Source organism: Rhinolophus sinicus, chromosome 17, assembly GCF_057876585.1.
Source record: "Rhinolophus sinicus isolate RSI-liver-muscle chromosome 17, RSI-T2T, whole genome shotgun sequence".
Lineage (NCBI taxonomy): Eukaryota > Metazoa > Chordata > Mammalia > Chiroptera > Rhinolophidae > Rhinolophus > Rhinolophus sinicus.
Window position 1 is genome coordinate 115,267,932 of NC_142517.1, and position 25,899 is coordinate 115,293,830.

Genomic DNA, 25,899 nt, shown 5'->3' on the forward strand with positions numbered 1-25,899 from the left:
ACCTGTTGCCATATTTGCTTTCCCTAATTGGTTTGCTTAATTCTTAAAAAGCATGATTTCATAATTGTAAACATATCAGTATATATCGTTAAACAGTAACAATTTCCTACATCTTCCAAACATTATCGCACTTTCCAAGGGAATGGTTAATTTCCCTTAATATTTCTAATACCTAGTTCATATTCCTGATTCCCCAATTATTGTCTCTTGCAGGTGTTGTTTTTCCAACCAGGATCCAAATTAGAACCACGCTTTGCAACATGTTGTTAGATCCTCGAGTTAAAGTCGAAACCCAAACCTCTGGGGACCCAGTTAAAGTCCCCTGGTATCAGGTCCAATTGTCACGCCTGCCAACTGACTAATGAAACCGACATGCTTCAAGTAATGATTCCTGCGGCCTCAAGGTTCCATGGGAAACGTAGTCTTCAAAGTGTGGGCTTACCGCGGAGCCCTCTGGGAACGGGTCTCACTCTGCGCATGAGCGCGCTAGTCCCGCCTCCTCCCGTCGGCCCTCCCCAGGCTAAGAAGCACGGCATCTCCTGGTCGCTCTGTGTTTTGCGGGAGCAGAGGCTGCACTGGTCCTTTGCGTTCAGGTAGGCCTGTGCGGGGCCACGGGAGGTCCAGTTCGGGGACCTCCTGGCAGGCGCTCCTCTCCCCCAGCCCCATGTGCATACGGGGTCTGCCCGGGGACTTGGCGGACCCGGCGGTGCAGGTGGGGCCCAGTCCTGGTCAGGAGAAGGTGCTGGATGCGGTCGTGTGGGGGTGTAGAGGGGGTGGGAGCTGGTGTGGGGGGTTGCTGCAGACGGCCAGAGCGGAGTGCACCTTTATGACGTTCACGGTAAATTTGAGGCTAGTAATAGTGGTTTGCGTAGTTACTCTACTCTGAGAATTAGATAAGGTGTGATCTGCAAAACATTTTGCCAAATGCTTATAATCGCTGTGTAAGCTGCTATCAAAAGACACTGTTCCCTTCATTTATTTCATTTGACCCTCACAATGTCTACTTGTCGGTATTGTCTGTGAAAAGACATCTAGCCTAGGAGAAAACTCATAAGAGTTTACTTGAGCTAAACTGATGACAATTGAACGGAAACAAAATTTCAACAGATTGAGTAAATACTCCGGAAAATGGTGCTTGTCATGCAGGGAGGCCTGCGGGGTCTGTGGTCCCGCTCCCCACATAACAACGTAGGACATGGTGAGGCCAAAAAGGAACACCCATGGAGGCATAGATGGGGGAGTCATACCACTATATTCTCTCTGGTGGCATCCGCCTCTCTGCAATCCGCGCTTGCTAGCTCAGCCACCATCTTCCTGCTAGCCCCCATTTGCTGCTAGCGTAGCCACAGCAGTTATATTAGTGCCCAATGGCTCACTGGTTACAACTGACGGCCAACTAGCCACAGCTGATGGCCGTGCAATCACAGTTGACGGCCGTTTACTACCTGAGCCAGCACCTTTCTATGTGAGGCCGAGAGCCTGGAAACTGCTTTTTGGGGCTCTGTCCCCACACTCCACCCCTACAGGCTCTCGCCTCACAATCTACGGGACAACTGTCTTCCGCGAGGGGCCCTGTGCGAGGAGCCTGGAGGTGAATGCAATATCCTGGACTCAGCCAGGGCTCTCAGGGCACTGCCACTCTCTCTGGGCCTCTCGGGGTACCCTGCTGGAACAACAGCGACTCACAATCAAGGTGCTTACATATTCTCAATGGCGGCCAGTCAAGACACAAAAAAGCTAATATCCCCCAGTTCCACTACATGGTGGTGTGTTCCCAAGCAAACAGTCAAGCTGTCCATTAAATTAGGGATGGAAGGCAATTCCCCATAGTCCATAGTCATTCGCCAGGGCTGTCCTGGGGGTGAGGGACGACCTGGACCTCACCCTCATTTCCCACGGAGGACTCAGCAAGTGTTTCCTCCTGGGACTACAAGTCCTGCATCCGGGCTGCCTCAGCAAGCACTTCCCAGCCCACAGGGCCGCAAAGACCTTTGCTTTCTCCGGCCTATGCTGGTTGGGGAACCGTCCACATCTTCCCACCCCTCCACGGGGGTCCAGCTCTCCGGCAGCTGCTCCTCCTGGTCTTCCAGAGACTGGGTGTTCATACGCACAAACTGCTCCACCATCCTTCGGGGAGCTTTGGCCGGCACCGTACCCTGCTCGCTGCGCCATTTGTTGTGCAGGGTGCCAGGCGGGGTCTCTGCTCCCGCTCCCCACACAAGAACGCAGGATATGGTGAGGCCAAAGAGGAACACCCACGGAACCATAGGTAGGGGAGTCATACCACTATACTCTCGCTGGCGGCTGGGTTGGAGAAACAGGAAGCAGGAGCCACACTGTTCGCAACCCTTACTGCGCTGCTTGCAGGCTCAGCCACCATGTTCTTGCTAGCCCCCATTTTTCTACTAGCGTAACCACAGCAGTTATATTAGTGGCCAATGGCTCACTGCTTACAGCTGACGGCCAAGTAGCCACAGCTGATGGTCATGCAATCACAGTTGATGGCCATTTACTATCTGAGCCAGCAGCTTTCTATGTGAGGCCGGGAGCCTGGAAACTGCTTTCTGGGGCTCTGTCCCCACAGTGCTTTTGCAATTTATTTTACACAGTAGAATCTAAGGAGGAGGGTTACCTGAAATGGATTGGTCCTGTATTACGGGGGTGGGAGAGGGCAAAGCAGGGATATCTCTGGGATTGGATAAAAAATCAATTGGAGAGACAGATACTTCTTTTACATTGGTGGGGACTGGATAGTTAATAGCACTTTACAGCACATAGAGATGGTAATCAAGGGACCAGCTGAACAAGGGGTTCTGCAGTTTCCTGCTCTGGTGAGGCAGGTTGTGCCCTGTTGGGGGTCCAGTAAAAGGGATTATGGTGACATCCCAAGGGCATGTTATCTTAGAAGCAGAAAAGACAGTAGGTAGGATTGTTTAAGGTAAAAGATTGACCTTTGTCGAGGAATCTACAGGCCAAGGACAGGACTATGGACCAGGACCGCTTTCAGTTAGGAATTTTTATGTTCAGACTGTCCTGTGTGGTTAATTTCAGTCTCTGAGTTTGTAGGGCCTGCCAGGTGGACCTTCCCTGAGCTTCTCAGGTTTAGTATGTGGGCTCTTTTCTGTCCACAGTATAAACATGCCATTTCATGTGAGGGAATGAAATACCTCAAGTGCACAAGCTGGTAGGTGAGAGAGGTAGGACGCAAATAATAGATTTTCCTCCTGGTGTCTTGCTCTTCCTAATATCCTCCCTGCACCAAGCCCAGAGCTCCAACCTTTGGAGCACTTAGCACAGTAGCCTGTCCTGAAATTCCCAGAGACATCATTGTGAAGTAAATGCGGATAGAATCTTGCCACGTGGTAAACATATCCTGGGATGTGTGGGTTTTCTCCAGAGCCCCTGAGTGGGACTGTGAGGCTCTCGTGCCTTCCTGCACTGTCCAGGCTGCCTCCATCCTCAGAGGCCCAGTCTGACAAACCAATGCAGTGCTGGCCGGTAGCAAGGTAATGCAAATGTAATATAAAAATGTAATTGAAAAGTGTTCAGTAGCAGCAGTAAAAAGAACAGGAGGTGAAGTTCATTTTACTGATTCACTTAATGCAGTGCATTCAAAGTACTATTTTGACTCGTGGCACTAGCCACACTTCTGGTGGAGCAGCTGCGTGCAGGGAATGGGTACAGTGCTGCACAGTCCAGTTTTCCATGAATTCCAAAAGGGTCAGGTTTAGGTGTTAGATGAAGGTTTCAAATGAAGTGAGTTTGTTTCTCAGGCTCAGGTCCCAGCCCCTGGGAGCAAAGTAACTCTTTTAAGTCAGGAAGAGGGAGGTGCCCCAGGAATAACTGCCCCTTGGGGGAACAGCTGTGCTGACAGACTCCTCACCAGAGCTGTAGAGTAGAGGCAGAAGTGTCTAGAAGGAGTAGGTCCTGATTTGCTCCACCAGAAGCAGTGCTTGATCCCCGGGGGAAGCCTGAGTCAGACTCGGGGTGTCACCACACCCAGAAGCCATCACAGACTGTGACGGTCGATACTGTGGACCAATTTGCAGAAGGTGGTATGTGGGGTTGAGAGGGATGGGTACCTGTCAGGCTGCACAGGAAAAGGCACCTGATTGGATGGCTGGTGAGGACTGATGTCCCAGGAAGGTGTAAGCAGACAGAGCTGACGAAATCCTAAACAGCACCTTGTTTCCTTTGTTCTGCTCTCACTCCAGATTCTGAGCCACTCTCACACCATGTCCATCATCTCATGTGGTATCTAGAGTTAAGCTCATGCTCCCTCTCTCCTGAACATGGACTTAACACAATGAGAGTAGAACAAAGGTTTTCTGTTTTGGACACTTAGGGAAGCCCCAAAATATTGGGCCCGAAATGAATGATTTAGGTTGTGTCACCTCGGGCAGAAGCAAGCATGCAGCACAGGTGTTTACTCTCACAGGTAAGTTTTATAAACATGTTATCAACAGATGTATTTTAGAAACTGCAACCAATTTAGAGCAAAAAGTTAAACAATATAGATCTTGCATAAAGTATCCCATCTTTATTTCGCTTTTCTAGGGAAACTCTTAACTCAAGGTTGTAAAGGCAATGAGAACTTAATGAACAATCCGCTAGAGTCGTGTTTTGACGCTAGCTGTAAAAGGTGGGGAGACCTGTCACGGACCTGAATTTGTTTAACCAATCCTCTGTTTTACTTGCATATTTAATTTTTTTCCTTTTTTTGGTACTGATTAGTTAGAGGGGGCATCAATTGTGAATTCCTTGACAAAAGGCAGTTGACCTCCCTCAGTGAAAATGCAAGTGAAACCCACGTGCTCATATCAGAGACGCATGTGAGCAGGTGGTGCTGCTTCTTCCTGTTCCTTCTCCAGAATGTCAGAGGGACGTGCTCCCATGGGGATGTTTTTCCTCCAGGTGGTGTTAGGAGATTTGTAGGCGGGTGAATATAGGAGTTCTAAGGAAGACCAGGTTTCTCATGAGTTCATTTCTCTTTCTTCCTCCCCATTGGAACCTTCAGTTTTTCATCTTCCAGAAGCAGCAGAAAATGAACATGGCTCAGGTGAGTTCAGTTCTTAATACCCTGTTTATTTTACTGTGGAAACTATAAAGGCTAAACTTTCTCTGTGTTAACATGGAAAAGTAGAAATAGAGATGGATCAGATGCATTGAGAGAATTTGTAGAAATAGAGATGAACTGCAGAGCATAGGGGGCATGTGGATACATGCAGATGCTGTGATCCTACAAATTTACCAAATTGGAGCTTCAAATTCATTTCTGAGATATTTGATGACCGTGCCAGTGTCAGAAAATACTTCTTTAAAAGCTGACATTTCTGAGAAGATAAAAGTAAACTCTCTCCTTGTAGAATGTAAAGACAATGGAAGATAACAAATATCTTTGTTGATTTCAAGTAGGTGATTTAGTTAACAATTTCCCAGTAATAACCCTAAGATAATATCGGAATTTACTTCTACTTATTCTGCAATAAAGGTAGAAGACTTAATGCTAAATACATTCTCAGTAAATACTATTTTTCAGAAACTGAAACATGGGTTGAATTAAGACATTTTTTTTTAAATTTTTATTTTATTAAATTTATTGGGGTGACAATTGTTAGTAAAATTACATAGATTTCAGGTGTACAATTCTGTATTACATCATCTATAAATCCCATTGTGTGTTCATCACCCAGAGTCAGTTCTCCTTCCATCACCATATATTCGATCCCCCTTACCCTCATCTCCCACCCCCCACCCCCCGCCCCCCTTACCCTCTGGCAACCACTAAACTGTTAAGACATTTTTTTGATGAATCAACTGGATATCTTTGAAATTACCCTTTGTAAATATTTCAAGTACCTATGATATTCAAGTTGCTCAGCAGACAGTTTAAAATTCTGTTCCCTTTCAAATATTTCAGTACTTTCCATTCATACTTCAAACCTCTGCATGAAGCCTTGTTTCTCTCCCCATTTGCCTGTGATCTTGTGATCAGAGACTTGATTATCATCAAATCCTTTGGACCTTATCTAATCCTTTCCTTACCTGACTTTTCTATATCTCTTGCTTCTACTTCTCTTTTCCTTCTGGAAAGTTTCTCTGTTAGTGTCTGTGGCATCCTCCACTGGCACTGCCCTCGCCCTGTTGCCGTCTTCATGGAGTCATCTTCTCTCCTTTATCCTTTCACACGGCTCACTCCCAGTTCCATCCTTGGCCCTTCAGTCTGCTCTATTGTCCTGTAAGGATTTCATCCTCTCATTTTTTTTTCTCCTTTCTTCTGCCTCCCCCCACCCACTCCGGTTCAAGCCACTGTCTCTCAGTGTAGTTGTGTAGGACAGAACTCCTTAGCCCATGCTGGTATTATGAGCCTTGCGCTCCCCTCCGGCTGAGGCAGTCGGTCTACAGTCATCCGTCACCAGGCGGAGGTCAACGTCGGTCAGCCGCTCACAGCAGCTCATGGCAGCTCACGGTAGCCCACAGCAGCACACAGCAGCTGACCATGGCTGCCGGCCACTCAGGGCTGCACACAGTAGATCACGCCAGCACACAGCAGACCGCCACAGCTCACGCCAACCTCCAGCTGCTCATAGCAACCCAGCTGTAGGGAGAGCTATTGTTCACAATCTTAGCTGCAGAGGGCGCAGCTCACTGGCCCATGTGGGAATCGAACCCGCAACCTCAGCATTAGGAGTATGGCGCTCCAACCACCTGAGCCACTGGGCCACCCCCTCTCATTTTTTTAAAAAATAGTTTTATTGAGATTCAATCCACGTACCTTGCCAGTCACCCACTTAAAGTGTAAAATTCAATGATTTTTTAAAGTGTACTCACAGATATGTGCAAACGTCACCACAGTCAATGTAGAGCATTTTCATCACCTTAAAAAGCAACTCTAAACTCAATTGTACTATCCCATCATCCCATTTCCCCTCCAAGCCCCAAGCAACAACGATTCTACTTTCTGTCTGTATTTGTTTTGCTCTGTAGCAGTTGAAGTCTCTTCAGAAATTTCCTTCAATGCCTGGAATCAGTACGTGTCCCAGTCTTTGCTCTGTGCCTGTCAGCGCATTCCTTCAGCTGTCAGTGAGGCAGTTCACAAGTCTGCAGTAACCTTCACTTCTTATGCCAAAGCTCATGGTCACCTAGAGGTGACAGCTTAGGGCCATCTCACGTGTTTCCTGAGCGTGGTCTGAGCCCTGGGTACATGCACAGCTCTATTCTTCTATGTAGCCTTCTAGATTCTCACAAATAGATCAGATCTTTATTAACATCATTCCCCAGCATTTCTTTTTAAGCTTCTTGATCACACCATTGTTTACCGCTGGTATTATCCAGCACCTCAGCTAGCCACTAAGATAAACAAATGCCTTTAAATGTTTCGACAAATGCTTCTCAGGAGAAGGCTTTTCATGCATGCTACTATGTGACACTCAAGTTACAAACTCCATGTTAGCTCAGATAGAGATATCCTTGTAAGTAGGATCCTTCAGAGAACCACCAACAGGCAAAATGATGTCAGTTTTCTGAGAACGAGGCTGTGATGGAACCTGAACCCAGCTCTGCCCCACCTGTAGTTGCCAGGCTGCTGGCTGCAGACCGTTGGTTCTCAAACTACCACAAAATTGAAGAGGGAGAGTGATGGAACAGTGTAACTTAAGAGGACACAGTATCACTGTTTTTACTGTGATTCAGCCGTTTGCCATACATATTTTCACAGATCGCCATTGTTAACTTCTATAATTTTTTTCATTGTTTTTGAAAAGGAGAGAATTTTCCAGTATCCCTATTTCAACATTTTCACCTCCATAACTTATTAACTTCTTTTAATGCAGCAGATTTTTATTCAGCCATTTAGGAAAGAGATTGGCAAAAATAAAAGAAGACTAGTGTTCCTTTTCTCACTAATTGTAACTTTTGGAAAATATAGTTAAATGTTCTTATTTTTTTACATCAACATAATTTGAATGAGATGTGTTCCTGTTTTATTATTCATTTAGTTTAGTTCCCCACTACTAGCACTGAGCTGCACAGATAGAAGGTAGTCATTCAGTGTCACTGGAGACGTGAATGAACATGTAATTGGATACATAACACTAAAAAAACACTTGTTTCTCTCCTCTTATCTCTTAATCTAGCTTTATTTTATTTTATTTCATTGTGATAAGAACACTTGACATGAGATCTGTTCTCTTACAAATTTTTACGTGTCCAATTCAGTATCGTTAACTAGTGGCAAAAGGTTGTACAACAGATCTCTAGAAATTAATACTTTTCTCAAGTGAAACTTTATACACTTTTATTGGCAGCTCCCCACTTTTCTCTTCTCCCAGCTGCTTTGAAGTGTGTTATTGTGGAAACTCTCCTTTTCTCAGTTTCCAAGACTCTGCCCTCTCACAGTTCTGTTATGACCTTTTAGAAAACTTCATCTCTGTATTTCTGACCTATACGTTTTCTGCCCGCCTCTTTAATATCCACAGTCCCTCCAACGCTGGTTTTGGTACTTTGCTTTCCGCCATCCCAGTGTGCTCAAGGTGCTGTCTGATGGCCTCTGATACCTTCAGTTACCACCCAAAGCGCTCCTAACTCCTTAATGCTTGTCTTCATCCTGGACCCCCCTCTGTGTTCTACACCCATGTGTGTGCTAGTTTAAGGGACAGTTCCAGCTTCATGTTCCACAGACGTTCGGGAGCAACAAGACCAGATCTGTCTCACTGAAAATCTACCACTGTTTTTTCATTTTATGTCCGCATATCAGTATTTGCCCCCAGCATTGAAGAAGCTGCTCGTGTTGCTTGACTGGGTAGCTGTATAAGAAAGTAGTTACCACATTGGGTGCTGCCTCTGCTCTGTGGTTCCATCCCTACCTTATATCCACTGCTGTTACTTCACTGTACACAGTTGTCTTATACAGGTTCTGTGATTCCAAGGCCTTGGTAAGTTGTGCTTTGCTCTTCATAAGCTCTAGATTTATATATTGTATGTTCATTTAGACAGAAGTTCAGTTGTGTGTGTTATCTCCTGAGCTTCCATGTACCCCTTCCTTGGCTCCCATCATTGTTGGTAGTGGTTTCCATGGAGGGATTGAAAGTGCTGGAATTCTCTAGGACAGTCCTTGGGATGTAGAAGAAGAGGTGTAGGAAGTCTGCATAATGAAAGTTTTTTGTCTTAAAGAACTACAATTCATAAATATATATAAATTAAGTATGTTACATTAAAAGGCTTTTTAACTGATTGAGTAACTCAAAAGTTCAAAACAAATTAGGTCAAACATCAACATTATGTGTATTTGTTTTAGAGCCTTTAGTGTAAACAGCAGAATACTAGTTTTCAAAGGTATGTGCTGTGTCAGTTAATTAATTCTGAACTTTTGAACAATATGTGTTGTCACAGGGATCCCTGTCATTTGAAGACGTGACTGTGGAGTTCACCCAGGAGGAGTGGCCGTATCTGGGCCCCGCTCAGAGGGCCGTCTACAGAGATGTGATGCTGGAGAACTACAGCCACCTGGTCTCCATGGGTGAGCAGACCTTACCATCTGACTCCCTGTGGAATACAATTCCTTTTTTTAAATTATCAAATTACATGCACCATCTATAGAGATTAATGTTATTCAGGCTTTTGATTACATGGCCGAGGTAACTGAAACCTTTAGAGAAACAAGCAACGTTTCTGTCATTACTTTCCCATTGAAAGCAGCAAATGGTGCTTTCATTTTGCTGTTGCTGCTGCATATTTCTCCACAGTCAGAAACTACAAAGTCTATGAATTGGGTCTACATATCCCCTCAATTGTTGCGTTCACAGGGTATTGCATTACCAAACCCCAGGTGATCTTCAAGTTGGAGCAAGGGGAAGAACCCTGGTCCTTAGAGGAAGAATTCCTCAACCAGAGGTACCCAGGTGAGTAAGCACGGACTGAAGGCTACTCCAGGTGTAGTCAGACCTTAGAGAGAAACACTTCTGATAGTTGTTTTTCTTTTTAAACAGGTTTATTGAGATATAATTCACATATCACACAATTCACCCATTTAAGGTATACAGTTCACTGGCTTTTAATATATTGATAGATATATGTAAACATCACTACAATCAGTTTTCTTCACCGTTAGCTGTCACCTCCCTATGTCCTGTCCCCTCCAGCCCTAGCAACCATCGATCGTTCTGTGTCTATAGATTTGGCTATTGTGGACATTTCATGTAAATGGAATTACATATTATTTGTTTTTTGTGACTGGTTTCTTTCTCTCCGCATTAGAAGGTTCATGTTATAGGATGTATTAGTACTTCATTCTTTTAATTGCAAAATAATACTCTTTTAATTGCAAAATGAAATTTCATTATGTGGATATACCACATTTGTTTGTTTATTCATCAGTCATTGGACACTTGGGATTCCACCTTTTGGCTATTATTGAGTAAAGCTGATATGATTCATTTACATACTTTTTGCGTGGCCATATGCTTTTGTTTCCCTTGAGTTCCTCGCTAGGACTGGAATTGCTGGGTTCTGTGTTAACTGTGGAATTGCCAGACTGTTTTCCTCACCTGTACCATTTTACATTCCTACGACAGCCTGTGAGGGTTCCGATTCCTCCACATCTTCGGCAGCACTTATTATCTTACATTTCGATTTTAGCCGTAGTAGTGGATGTGAGAGGCTGTATCACTGAGGTGTTGATTTGCATTTCTGTGTTAGTCAGCTGGGCTGGCATAACACAATACCATAGCCTGGGTGGCTTAAATAACAGAAATTTATTTCTCACAGCTCTGGAGGCTGAAAGTCCAAGATCAGGGGATCAGCATGATTGATCTCTGGTGAGGTCTCTCGTCCTGTCTCACCATGTCCTCAGATGGCCTTTCCCCTGTGCACGCATGGACAGAGAAAGAGCTCTGATGACTCTTCCTGTTTTTATAAGGACTCCGGTTCTATAGAATTGGGGACCCATCTGTATTACCTCACATAGCCTTCATTACCTCCCTAAATGTCTCATCTCCAAATACAGTTGCATTGGGGGCTAGGGCTTCAAAATAAGTGCTTGGGGAAGACACAATTTAGTCCATAACAATTTTCCGATCACTAATGATGTTACTCATCTTTTCTTGTGCTTATTGTCATTAGTTTAAACCAGGGGTGTGCAAACTGTGGCCCGCGGGCCAACTGCGGCTAGCAATCCACTGTTAATTGGCCCGCAGCAAATTCCAAAAATATATTTAGTTTACTTAAATAAACCAGGTGAGGCAATGCATACTTCACCTCGATTGAGTGGCCCGGCTGTTTGTGTATTTTACCACATATGGCCCTTGGTGAAAACCGTTGAAAAAAGTTTGGACACCTGGTTTAAACTAATAAAAGAATTCCAGGAATTTCAAAAGTTATATTTTCAATATAATTTTTCAAACAAAAAGTAAAATCATCTTAAATAAGTTTTCTTACTGAAACTTTGTTGTGAAGCCATTTAAACAGGGTGATAAAGATAGACTAACTTAGATCAAGCACATTTCACAGTCACTAAATAGAAATGATTGGTTCATGGTTATTGACTAAAAAGGATATCCCCAAATAAGTATCTTAGAAAGATTGTAATAAAAGAATAGTAAAGTTATTAAATCACTAAAAGTAAAATAATTTAGGGTTTAGTGTTGTGTTATCATTCAGGTTTGAATTTCCACAATATATTCATTAACTTAAAAGACCTTCTATCCCAATAGCACAGGTTAACGTGAACCTGTAAACATTTGAAAGACTGCATCAAACTATATAATATCAACGATCATAAAACGCAAAGTAATGAATTTCTAAGAACTTAAAATTCACTTGAATTAGGAGATCGTAATAGACAGTAAGTCTTCTGTTAATGATGTCGATAGGTTCTTAAAAACTATTTAAGTGAAATGACCTATAATGAAACCACCTATTCATAGGCTAATGAATATAAACAATGGTTAAGTGCCTAGATCAAAAACATCAAACTTCTACATAAAGATCCAAAACACTTCTAATATTAATCATTCATGAAATGAGAGCTATACATAGATTTAAGAAAGATTAAAGATGATTTTCCAACCTGCTTGGAAAGGTGGCTGGATCCTATCCCGGCAGCTCAGGACTGAAGGTTGGAACCCACCGTGGACAGGACGCCATTCCATCGTAGGGAGCATCACACACACCACTCTCAGTCAGACTGGGGGTAGCGTAAACACGCCACTTCACATAAGATACACATCTTGGGATGTGAGAGGAAGCGAGAGTACCCAGAGAAACCCCACACAGACATGGGGAGAAGGGGCCACTCAGCGCCGACACTGGCCCTGGCTGGGAATCAGTGTTTTTGTTGTCATCAGTGTTGTCACGAAATGATGTTTAATGAAAGGAAGTTACTTGAGGACCTGCTGTACCTCATCTGATAAAATAAGAAATAATGTGGATATTAAACATTTATGTCTATAGAGGCTATGAATGATATTTGTATTAAAGTGAAACATTTGTATATGTGTATGCTGAAATCAAAGAACAAGCCTTTCAAATTCCCATGGAATAATAAGATTGTATAAATATAGTTTTAAGCTAAAAAACAGTAAACCCAACAAATTAGAATCACGACAATATTCTCTGAACCTAGTTTCATAAATCTAGTAACTAATGATAAAATGAGTAAACAAAGACTTTCAACATGGAAATGTAAATAATTGTTTCTTAAACAATGTATAACAAAAGAAATCAATTCCAAAATTGCATGACATGTATAAAATAAAAATAAATATGTGTATTAGAAACCTTAAGATATAGCTAAATAAGTGAAGAGATAAATTTGCAGTGTCGTATTTATATTAATAAAGTCAGAACAATAACAAAAGTATACTAATGAAAGCAGAAGAATTTAAAAGTGAAATTAATAAACTAGAAAACATAGAAATTGTAGAATGCTCTGAGAATAAAGAACAATAAGATGGGTGAAATTTAGATAACCCCAACAAAGACAAAAGAAGCACTTTATATAAAAATTCAAGTGGGGATATATTTGTAAAGATTTAATGCAATGTCAAACAATCCCATCGTAAAATAGAGTGAACTTGCTCTGCCAGATTTCAAGGATTTATGTAAAGCTCTAAGTAAGTAGTGTGCAGCTGTGGGTGGGATAATTTAATAAATTGGAGAAACTGAAAAAACTCAAGAAAAAAACGTGCTTCATAGACAATTGGTCTTTGACACATGGCACTAGCCCCACAGAGCAGTAGGGAAAGAATTCTGAGGTAACGTTCTGGATCAAAACCAAAACATTGGATTCAGGTGGCTTACTGACCCGATTTCAAAGCAAAACTAGAAATATTCTATATGATGACAAGGAAAACGTGTTCATGACTGTGCTTAGGGAAGGAATTAATAAGGTATAAAAAGATTTAAGCAAGGGAAACATGGAGTAAATATATTTCCTTCCTACTTCACCCACTAACTTCAGTTAAATGTGTATTTGTACACACAGTACATCTAAACATTTATGTGTGTGTGTGTGTGTGTGTGTGTGTGTGTATTAGGCTGGTGCAAAAGTAATTACGGTTTTTACAATTATTTTCAATTGCGAAAACCGCAGTTATTTTTGCACCAACCTAATGTATATGGTAAGATTCTGAAAGATGGAAAGAAGAGCAGGGATTTAGGGACATTGGCACGTGAAGAAACACTGGGTGCCAGTAGGAGGCCTGTGGGGGCCTGATCTCACCCCTGCCCAGTGTTAAAGTGGCATCTTCTCCAACTCCCAGGGTGTCAACAGAGGTTTAGTGGGGAACCTGGACTTCTCTCCTCACTTGGCAGTAGTGAAGCTGCACCCCATTTTTGTTGGCGTGGTTTCAGAGGAGGCTGGCTAAAACTGAACATCAATTTTGATAAAGTCCAATTCTTTAATTTTTTCTGAGAACCATGGTTTTGTTGTCCCGTCTAGAAACATCAGCACTCAAAGGAACACAGATTATTCCTATATTTTTGTCTAGAAATTTTTAAATTTCACATTTTATCTTTTGTGATATTTGGTGTTCATTTTTATCGAAAGTATGAGGTATATGTCAAGTATAAATTTTTGAAGAGGGAATCCAGTTATTGTACACCATATGTTGAAAAGATTATCATTTTTCATTGAACAGCATTTGCAAGATCTTCGAAAACAGATGGGAATATTTATATATTTCTGCCTATGTATATATTTGTATACAAATATATAATGTATAAGACTGTGTGTCTTAGATTGTACATTTTTATGGAATCTCTATTCTTTATTCATCTACATATCCTTATGCCAAGAGCACATTACCTACATTACAGTAACTAATTAATTAATTCTTGAAAAGATAGTATGAATCCACCAACTTTCTTCTGCATCAATTTTAAAATGAGCTTCTCGATATTTCCAAAAAGCATCCTGGCCTTTCAGCTGGGATTGCATTGCATCTATAGATCAAATGAAAGAGAATTGACATCTTAATAATATATGGCCTTACAATCCCTAAATAACAAATACTTCTCCATTTATTTAAGATTTCCTTGATTTCTTTCATTATTTTTTTCATCAGTAGTTTTCAACATGGAGATACCAAGATTGTGTGTGTGTGTGTGTGTGTGAGAGAGAGAGAGAGAGAGAGAGAGAGAGAGAGAGAGAGAGAATGCTTGTGTGTGCATGTTGTGTGTTATGGTAAATTATTTGTTTATCTGATTTCAAATTCCAATTGGTCATATTTGTATGTTATTGGCTTCTGTATGTTGGCTTTGTATTTTGCCTTTGCTGAAAACACTTATTAGTTCAAGGGGCTTTTTTAAAAGATGCTTTTGGAATTTTTCTGTTTAGACTTACTCTGCATCTTTCATTTTTGTTCTTGTCATGTTGCATTGGTGGAACTTCCATCACACTCTTAAGTAGAAGTGCTGAGCGTGAACATCCTGTTTTCCCAGTCTTAGGGTTGAGGCAGTCAGTCTCTCACTTTTAAGTGTGATGTTAGCTATAAGCTTATTTTGGATTTCTTTTTTTTTTTTTTTAAGATTTTATTGGGGAAGGGAACAGGACTTTATTGGGGAACAGTGTGCCCTTCCAGGACCTTTTCCAAGTCAAGGTGTTGTCCTTTCAATCTTAGTTGTGGAGGGCGCAGCTCAGCTCCAGGTCCAGTTGCCCTTGCTAGTTGCAGGGGGCACAGCCCACCATCTCTTAGGGGAATCCATCCAGCACCCTTGTGATTGAGAGTACCTGCTCCAACCAACTGAGCCATCCCAGAGCTCAGCAGCAGCGCAGCTCAAGGTGCCATGTTCAATCTTACTTGCAGGGGGCGCTCCCCACCATCCCTTGTGGAGCCAAGGAGTTGAACCAGCAACCTTGTGGTTGAGAGCCTGCTTGCCCTTGTGGGAATCGAACCGGCAGCTTTCCGAGTTAGGAGCATGGAGCTCCAACAGCCTGAGCCACCAGCCGGCCCCCGTAGATTTCTTTTATTAGGTTAATGATTGGATTTTGAATTTAGTGCCATGTTTTGTTATCTTAATATATATGATTGTGTGGGTTTAATTCTTTCCGTTATTTATATGATGGATTAACTTTTGAATATTGCAACAGTTTGCATTCTTGGGATAAATCCCACTTCATACTGATTTATTTATTTTTATATGTTGCCGTGTTGTTTAGGCTACTGTTTTTCAGTATTTTTACATTTATATCATGAAGGATATTGTCTGTAGGGATTTTTTGTTTTGTTTTTTTCCCTTGGATTCTGTTTCTTTGGTTTTGAAATGAGGGTAATACTGGGCTTATAAAATGATTTAGGAAATATTACCACATCTTGAATGTTCTCATAGAGAGTTTGTAAAATTGGCATTATTTCTTTAAATGTTTGGTAGAATTCACTAGTTAACACCATATAGTCCTGGAGCTGCCTTTGAACTGCATAATTTTGACCACATACTCAATTTCTTTATCAATTCTCTTTGGGTTATTTTTTCTGCCTGAGATATGTTGGTAGGTTTTTGTTTTTAGGAACTGTGTCCATTTCATCTATATTGTCAAACTTATGGCACGAGAGTTTCTCTTAATATTCTTTATTTTCTCTTTAATGTTTGTTGTGTCAGGAGTTATATCCCCTCTTCTTTTATTTCTGATACTGATCATGTGTTTTCTCATTTCTTTCTGTGTTGGTTTTTATCATTAAAAAAAAACCTTTTCAAAGGAGTAAGCTTTGGTTTGCTTAATTCATCTCTGTTTTCAATTTTATTCTCTAATCGTTATTTTCTTTTGATTTACCTTCTCTTTGTATATTTTCTTAAGTGGGAGCTTAGGAACTAGTTGGAGGTCTTTTATTTCTAATGGGAAAGCTATCTTCATTCCCACCAACTGTGTATGAGGGTTCCTTTTTCTGCATAGCCTCTCCAACACTTGTTATTATTTGTCTTGTTAATGAAAACCATTGTAACAGCTGTGAAGTGATACTTTTTTTTTTTTTTTTTAATTAAATTTATTGGGGTGACAATTGTTAGTAAAATTACATAGATTTCAGGTGTACAATTCTGTATTACATCATCTATAAATCCCATTGTGTGTTCACCACCCAGAGTCAGTTCTCTTTCCATCACCATATATTCGATCCCCCTTACCCTCATCTCCCACCCCCCACCCCCCGCCCCCGTTACCCTCTGGCAACCACTAAACTATTGTCTGTGTCTATGAGTTTCTGTTTCTCATTTGTTTGTCTTGTTCTTTTGTTGTTCTTGGTTTATATACCACATATCGGTGAAATCACATGGTTCTCTGCTTTTTCTGTCTGACTTGTTTCGCTCAGCATTACTCTCTCAAGATCCATCCATGTTGTCACAAATGTTCCTATATCATCTTTTCTTACCGCCGAATAGTATTCCATTGTGTATATATACCACAACTTCTTTATCCATTCATCTATCGAAGGACATTTTGGTTGTTTCCATGTCTTGGCCACCGTAAACAAAGCTGCAATGAACATTGGAGCACACGTGTCTTTATCTCTAAATGTTTTCAGATTTTTTGGGTAGATACCCAGAAGAGGGATTGCTGGGTCATATGGCAATTCTATTTGTAATTCTTTGAGAAACCTCCACACTGCCTTCCATAACGGCTGCACCAGTCTGCATTCCCACCAACAGTGTATGAGGGTTCCTTTTTCTCCACAGCCTCTCCAACATTTGTTATTGTTTGTCTTGTTGATGATAGCCATTCTGACTGGGGTGAGGTGATATCTCATTGTGGTTTTGATTTGCATTTCTCTGATGATTAGTGATATTGAGCATGTTTTCATATGTCTATTGGCCATCTGTTTGTCGTCTTTGGAGAAATGTCTATTCAGGTCCTCAGCCAATTTTTTCAATTGGATTGTTTGCCTTTTTTGTATTTTTGTTTAGTTGTATGAGTTTCCTTGTATTTTGGGATATTTGCCTCTTATCAGAGGCATTGTTTGCAAATATCTTCTCCCATTGGTTGGTTGCCTCTTTGTTATGCCTTTGGTTTATTTTGCTGTGCAGGAGCTTTGTAGTTTGATATAGTCCCATTCATTTATTTTAGTTTTTACTTCCCTTTCCTTTGAAGTCAAATTCATAAAATCCTCTTTGAACCCAGGGTCCATAAGTTTAGTACCTATGCTTTCTTCTATGCTGTTTATTGTTTCAGGTCTTATGTTTAGGTCTTTGATCAATTTTGTGTTAATTTTGGTAAATAGTGACAGATAGCAGTCTAGTTTCATTCTTTTCACGTGGCTTTCCAATTTTCCCAACACCATTTATTGAAGAGGTTTTCTTTTCTCCGTTGTATGTTTTTGTCTCCTTCGTCGAAAATTATCTGTCCATATTTATGTGGTTTTATTTCTGGGTTCTCAGTTCTATTCCATTGGTCTATGTGTCCGTTTTTCTGCCAATACCATGCTGTTTTGATTATTGTTGCCCTGTAGGACAAGCTGAAGCCAGGGTGTGTGATACCTCCAGTATTTTTGTTTTTTCTTAGGATTGTTTTGGCTATTTATGGTCTTTTGCGGTTCCATAGAAATCTGCTGACTTTTTCTTTTTTTAAAAAAATGCCATTGGGATTTTGATAGTGACTGCTTTAAATCTGTATATTGCTTTGAGTAATAAGGCCATTTTAACTGTGTTGATTCTTCCAGTACATGAACACATAATGTCTTTCCATTTTTTTCTGTCTTCTTTACTTTCTTTAAAAATGTCTTATATGGGCCGGCCCGGTGGCTCAGTCAGTTAGAGCTCCATGCTCCTAACTCCAAAGGCTGCCGGTTCCATTCCCACATGGGCCAGTGGGCTCTCAACCACAAGGTTGCCAGTTCAATTCCTCGAATCCTGCAAGGGATGGTGGGCTCTGTCCCCTGCAACTAAAATTGAACATGGCACCTTGAGCTGAGATGCCTCCCCAATGGCTCCGTTGGTTGGAGCGCGGGCTCTCAACCACAAGTTTGCCAGTTTGATTCCTTGACTCCCGCAAGGGATGGTGGGCTGCGCCCCCTGCAACTAGCAACGGCAACTGGACCTGGAGCTGAGCTGCGCCCTCCACAACTAAGACTGAAAGGACAACAACTTGAAGCTGAACGGCACCTTCCACAACTAGGACTAAAATGACAACAACGTCACTTGGAAAAAAGTCCTGGAAGTACACACTGTTCCGCAATAAAGTCCTGTACCCCTTCCCCAATTAAAAAAAAAAAAAAGTCTTATAATTTTCAGTGCGTAGGTCTTTTACATCATTTCTTAAGTTTATTCCTGGCTATTTTTTTCTTTGTTGTTGCAATTGGAAAGGGAATTTTAAAAAAAAATTTTTTCTGAGATTTCACTCTTAATATATAGGAAAGCAAAGGATTTTTTGTACATTGATTTTCTAGCCAACAACTTTACTGTATTTGTTTATTTTTCTAATAGCTTTTTTGGTGGAATTCTTAGGGCTTTCTATGTTAAGCATCATGTCATCTGTAAAAAGTGACAATTAAACTTTTTCATTCCCAATTTGGATGCCTTTATTTATTTCTCTTGCCTGATTGCTTTGGCTGGGATTTCCAATACTGTGTTGAATAACTGTGGTGATAGGTGACAACCCTGTCTTGTTCCTGAACGTAGAGTGAAGGGCTTAAGTTTTATACCATAAACTATGATATTAGCTGAGGGTTTGTCATATATGGCCTTTATTATGTGAAGGTATTTTCTTCTATACCAATTTTATTGTTCAAATATAAATTAATATTGTCTCTTGTCAAATGCTTTTTCTGCGTCTGTTGATTTAATCATATGATTTTTATCTTTTAGTTTGTTTTTTGGTGTATCACATTGATCAATTTCTTTATGTTCAACTATCTTTGTGTCCCTGGGGTGAACCCCACCCACTTCATCATGATATATATACTTTTTAATGCATTGTTGTATGCGATTTGCTAGAGTTTTGTTTAGCATTTTTTCATCTGTATTCATCAGAGATATTGATCTGTAGTTTACTTTTTTAGTGCTTTCCTTACTAGGTTTTGGTATCAGGGTAATGTTGGCCTCATAAAATGAGTTAGGAGATATTGCCTCTTCTTCATTTTTTGGGAAGAGTTTGAGGAGGACAGGTGTAGATCCTCTTCGAATGTTTGGTAGAATTCACTAGTGAAGCCATCTGGTCCTGCCTGGGATTTTGCTTTCGTAAGGTTTTGGATAACTGATTCAATTTCTTTACTATTGATTGGTTTGTTTAGAGTTTACAGTTCTTCATGATTCAGTCTAGGGAGACTATATGTTTCTAAGAAGTTGTCCGTTTCTTCTATTATTATTGAATTTGGTGGCAAATAGTCCTTCAAAGTATTCTTGGATTAGCCTTCGTATTTCTTGTGACATCCGTGGTAACTTCTCTGCTTTCATTTCTGATTTTATTTGTGTCTGGTTTTATCTTAGTGTAACCAACGGTTTGTCAATTTTATTAATCTTTTCAAAGAACCAGCTCTTTCTTCCATTAATTTTTTTGTATTGTCTTTTCATTCTCTATTTCATTTAGTTCTGCTTTGGTTTTTAATATTTCTTTCCTTCTGCTGACTTTGGGTTCCATTTGTTGTTTTTCTAGTTTTTTAAGGTGTAACGTTAGGTTGTGTGTCTGGGATTTTTCTACTTTCTTGAGATAGACCTGTAGTGATATAAATTTCCCTCTTATTACTGCTTTCACTGCGACCCCATGTTTTTTTTTTGGGGGGGGTAGGGTGAAGAAACCTGATTTCTTTAATAACCTAAATTTAAAAAGCCACACATACATGTATTTTTTAAAGAGGGCTTTTTAAATTGGATGTCCTGAAAGTTGAAGAGGTTTAATAGTATACTTGAAAGCTAATTACAGCAGGATTTAAGAAGCTCGGTGTTTGATTCAAATGACAATTTGAAAGAAAATCCTTCAGATTAAGGAAGCCAGCAGCTCTTTCATAAACTTGCAGCAATTAGAGCTCGTTTCTTTAAGTTGTAAATTGGCACTTATTGCTCAGTAAGTCAACATTTAAGCTACTAAAGGATTATTTTTATCTAGCTCAATAATCCTATCGAGTAATGGCAAATATCCAGCTGAATTTCATTTATGCCATTTAACAAACTAACCCAACCTCGGTCAAAATGTTTTGAAGTAACAATGCACATTACTGAAGTGTTTCCAAGTCTTTGCTAGAGTTTTGTTCTTAAATGAAAGTGCAGGCTCTCTGGGCATTTTTTGCCTTCTATTACAAAAATTCTAGTGGGAAGGTGGGGGTGCAAACCTGAGCAGCCCACACCTTTGCCTTTCAGACTCTTGGCCTCCCTCCTTCTCCTTCTGGCAGCACCTGGTAAGATTTGGTCCAAAGCCGGAGTACCCTGGCCCTCTGCCAAGACCCTCGGGTGCACTCCCTCTGCGGTACCCAGCTCATAGAGGCCGCTTCCTCACAGACACATCGGGAGTTTAAGCAGTAAAGCTCCCCGTTAGCTGGGTGTTCCCTGCTCAGCTTCGGAGCAAAGTCAGCGGTCCCTGGTGCAGGTCCCCCTGAGTCGCATAAACAGGCTCCAGATGATATTCAAACTTAAGAACTCAAGATACCACAAGTCCTGTATGGGGACAGAGTCCCAGAGAGCAGTTTCCAGGCTCTTGACCTCACGTGTAAAGGTGCTGGCTTGGGTAGTAGATGTCCATCGGCTATAACCGGTTAGCCAATTAGCCACTGATATAACTTCCGTGGCTACACTGGTTGCTTGGTTTGTTGGTTGGCAGGCAGGGAAGTGGACGGCAGATTGCAGCTAGCAGCTGGGGTTGGTTGGTTGGCCGAGAAGTTGATGGCAGATTGTGGATCGTGTGGTTCCTGCTTCCTGTGTCTCCAACCCAGCCACCAGCGAGAATTAGTGGTATGACTCCCCTATCCATGGCTCCGTTGGTGTTCCTTTTTGGCCTCACCCTTTCCTGTGATCATATGCAGGGAGTGGGAGCTGAGACCCTGCATAACGTCCTGCCTCCAGAGTGATGTGAGAGCTTGTCAGTTTCCCCCATCTACTCGACGAACATTGTGACTTGAGTACCCTGGGATTTGCTTCTTTGGGAACTTGAAGTAAAATAGCCCTTCTGGCCACTCTGGGTCCTCTAGGGCCATCTGGAAGCCATGTTTCTCGCTTTTACTGTGTGCCCACTGTAGTGTGGACCTCCCTGCATCAGAAGGCATGCCTTAGGGCAGGGAAGCATCCCCGGGTGGTGGGGTACAAGAAATCTCATCTCTGTTTGGTCCCATCAGACAGCCTCTTGAACCTCCCAACTTACTCTCCCGGACCACCACTGATCACCTCGGCAGATAGTACAAAAGCACGACTCACATGTACCCAAGGCTGCCTTACGCTGGAGGCTTCATCTCCCAAATTACAGTCTCCATGCCCCAGGTTAAGTGAGCTTGTGCAGAAGGGAGGCAATGATTACTGACTAACACTACTCCGTAATGAAAAAAAAAAGAAAAGCCACGTCTGAAGATGAGGCCATTATAGGTGATTTCTGAACCTCGTTTAGGATTCGAAACAGGTCACATTTCAAGTAAACTGCAATTCAGCTGGTCTGGCAAGGCGTTGGCTTGGTCACCTTCTCAAAGGGAATTGCCAGCTCCAGCACGTCCTTTTCTTCTATTTTGCACACAAACATCTGATTGCTTTTCCAATACATGGCACTGCTAGGGCTTTTTTTTCCTTTTCTTTTTTTTTTTTTTTTTTAAGCACTTATCTAACATCAACTCCAGAGAGTCAGGGGCTGTCCTTGTCTCCTGATGTCCCCCTCCCCTGCCCCAATACACAAAATCTGATACCAAAAGAATAAGAATGCTACAGATAAGTCTTAGTCCAAAGAGGCCACTGTGGCCATAACCATTCTCTGATGGACTCTTCTTAAGACTCTTTCCCCAACTTCACTAAGATCTGTCCCTCCAGGTAAAGGTGCATCTCAATAATTTTGATAGGATGTATTTTCTTTCTCATTTGTTTCCATGTATCTTTTTATCTCTCTTCTTTGACCGTGTCGTTCTTTAAAAGCATGTTGTTAAATCTCCATGTTTGTGGTTTTTCCTGCTTTCTTTTTGCAGTTGATGTCCAGTTTCAAACCTTGTGGTCAGAGAATATGCTTGGTATGATTTCAACCTTCTTAAAATTCCTGAGGCTAGTTTTATGTCCCAATATGTGGTCTATCCTTGAGAATGTTCTGTGTACACTAGAAAAGAATGCATAGTCTGATGTTCTTTGATGAAGTGCTCTATACTTGTCAATTATGTCCATTTCATCTAGTGTGTCATTTGGACTGATATTTCTTTCTTTGTTTTCTGTTTGGATGATCTATCTATAGCTGTCAATGATGTATTTAGGTCCCCTACTATAATTGTGTTTTGGTCAATTTCTCCCTTTAGTTCTGTTAGTAGTTGCCTTGTATATTTTAGTGCTCCCTGATTGGGGGCATAAATATTGATGACTGTCGGATATAAGAGTGGTACACCTGCTTTTGTCTGGTTACCATTTGCTTGCGCTGTCAATTCCCACCCTTTCATTTTGAGTCTATCTTTGTCCTTGTTGCTAAGATGCATCTCTTAGAGGCAGTATATGGATGGGTTTTGTTTTTTATTCCAATCTGCTACTCTGTGCCTATTTATTGGTGAGTGCAGTCCGTTTACCTTTAGGGTGATTATTGGTATGTGAGGATTTCCTGTCATTCTATCTTTTGTTTTCGGATGGGTGGGTGTCTCCATTGTTTCTTTGCTTTTTCGTTACTGTCTGGTATTTCAGTGTGTGATATTCTATGATTTTTCCCTCTGTTTTCTTCTGTTTTTATGTTACATGTTTCAGTTCTGGACTTTTTAATTTTTGAGTGGTTACCATTAAATTTACATGAAAGCAAGTTTCATATTTACATTAGTCCTTTTTCTGCAGCATGCTTTTTATCTCCATTCTCCTTTGTAGGTTCAGACCTTTACTCTCTCCCCTTTTATGTTTTTGTTGTCACAAGTTATCCCTACTTATGCTATGAGTTGATTTCTGTGTTGCAGTAGCAAGTTGTCTTTTATTCTTATTCCTTTTTTTAAATGTTCCTTCTTTACCATTTATGTTTAAGTGTATATGTAGTGCTGTATTTTGTGTAGGGGTTGCCGTTTTCTACTTCTTTCTGTCTTTTCATAATACTACTCATGGTTTTGTATTCTTTATTTTTTATTTCAGGAGAAGTAGCCTCCTTCAGTATTTTCTGTAATGCAGGTCATGTATTGGAAATTTCTGCAGCTTCTGTATGTCAGGAGATGTCTTTATCTCTTCTTCATATCTAAAAGACATCTTTGCTGGATATATTATTCTTGGGTCATAATTTCTCTCTTTCAATAGTTTGAATATTTCGTTCCACTCCCTCCTGCTTTGTAGAGTTTCTGCTGAAAAATCTGATGATAATCTAATGGGCTTTCTTTGTAGGTTACCATCTTCTTTCCTTGGCTGCCTTGAGAATTCTTTCTTTGTCATTAATTTTTGACAGCTTTAACACAGTGTGCCTTGGAGAAGGCCTGTTGGGATTGAGGTAATTAGATGTTCTATTTGCTTCTTGGATTTGAGGATCCAGTGCTTTCCAAAAGTTTGGGATGTTCTTGTCGACTGTTTTTTTGAATATACTTTCTGTTCCCTTCTCCCTTTCTTCTCCTTCTGCTATCCCCGTTATTCTTATGTTGCTCTTTCTGAGGGAGTCAGAAAGTTCTTGTAGAGGTCTTTCATTTTTTATTTTTTTATTTTTTTTTATTGAAGTCTCTCTCTTCCATCAGTTCCAGATATCTATCTTCGGTGTCACTAATTCTTTCCTCCAACTAGTCAGCTCTCTTATCTAAGCTGGCTATTTCATTCTTATTTCTTTTATTGAGTTCTTCATCTCCAGAATTTCTATTTGGTTCTTTTAAAAATTTTTAATCTCTTTGAGGTAATGTTCATTTTGTTCTTTGATTGTGTTTCTGAGTTCATTAAACTACCTGTCTGTGTTTCCTCGCATCTTGTTGTTTATTTAGAACTGCAATCTTGAATTCTCTGTCATTTAAGTCACAAATTTCCATGTCTCTGAGTGCATTTTCTGCAGATTCTTCATTTTATTTCTGAGCTGCCTTGTTACCTTGGTTGTTCATAGTAATTAATTAATTATTATTTCTCTTCCTGGGCATCTGCAGGAGTGGATCTGCAGTACATTGATATAAAGAGGTTTTTCTTGTGCTTTCCAGTAGGTGTTGGTAGAATGTTTTATTTTCCGTCTGTCCACAGCCTTTATTTTCTCTCATGTTGTAGTGTTATATTTTGTCTTGCACTATTCTGGCTTCTCACATAATGTGGGGTTCCCTGGAAGGTGGGCTTCCCTGTGAGTAGGTCACGAGATCTCAGGGCACCGCCTCCATCAGGGAATGTAGAAGGTGATACAGTTCTGAGCTTCTGAATTCGCAGTGCTCCCCCTGCAGCCAGATGCAAAGCCTGTGTGTTTCAGTGGCTCTGGTTGCCCCTCCCGTGATCCGCCCCTCCCGTGATCCGCCCAGTAAGGTGGGGGTGGGGTAGGTTGTGAGAGGTGGTTGATTCTCTTGTGGCTCTGAACAGTGGCGACTACTCACCTACAGTTTTCTTGCCCCTACAGTTCCTTCCCTTTCCGCAGAATTAGTTGCGCTGTGAATCTTTACCTGCGTGACTGCAGTTCTCAGGATTGTAGATATTCTGTTCTTTAATCTGACACTTCTACTGTTTCTTCTGTAGCCTGCTTCTAATACTGGGAGGGTGGGGGTGAGGCAAACTTTGGAAAGGTGGGCAGGAGGTGGTCAGGCTCCGTGTCTTTGTTTTCTGTTTTCTGCCTGGCAGTGAGGGCTTAAACCACCTTTCTCACCCTTCTGTATGAGTAGTCAGTCTTTGCTCTGAGTTCTCTGCTGCATATGCTGGATTCAGCCGTATTATGCTGATCCCTCAGTGAGGACTGTGTGTATAGGGGGTTCAGTTGCAGCTCAAATTATTTTCTCTCCTGAGGCTGCAGCAAGCTCCGGTCTGCATCCTGCGACCTGTGGTCCACATTCTAGCACTTCGCCCTTCCATCCTCCGCTATACACATAATTTGCTCTCCTTTAGATGATTCAATTTGTGGGTCTCTCAGATGTGCCTGTGTGCTGCGCACAGAAACTTTTGTTGAATTATAGCCGTCCATTTTGTTGTATCTTCCAGAGGAGATTTCAAGTAGCACTCCTCATGCCGCCATTTCTGTGACACAGTGCCCCCCAAAATATCTTAAGGTTCTGTGAGACATACGCTTTGATCCATGGTTTCATAGGAACTGTATGAATATTGAATTAGTTTTGTATTTTTCCAGATAACTTGGTGTTACTGATTTTTACTATAATTTTTCTGTGGCTTGAGATCACAGTACAT

At 41.3% G+C, this 25,899-nt stretch overlaps 1 protein-coding gene across 2 annotated transcripts in view; it reads left to right on the forward strand.

The window, feature by feature from the left end:
• The first annotated feature begins 244 nt into the window (after positions 1 to 244).
• LOC109438111 (uncharacterized) overlaps positions 245 to 25,899 on the forward strand; it is a 30,741-nt gene continuing 5,086 nt past the window's right edge. Inside the window, exons 1-4 of one of the 2 annotated variants that reach the window (XM_074334859.2) lie at positions 253 to 593; positions 5,018 to 5,059; positions 9,391 to 9,517; positions 9,804 to 9,899. In XM_074334859.2, the coding sequence (XP_074190960.1) occupies positions 5,045 to 5,059; positions 9,391 to 9,517; positions 9,804 to 9,899 (238 nt within the window). In that variant the 5' untranslated portion in view covers positions 253 to 593; positions 5,018 to 5,044. Of the gene's footprint in view, positions 594 to 5,017; positions 5,060 to 9,390; positions 9,518 to 9,803; positions 9,900 to 25,899 lie in introns of both variants that reach the window. The other variant, XM_074334862.2, reaches the window with a different exon arrangement.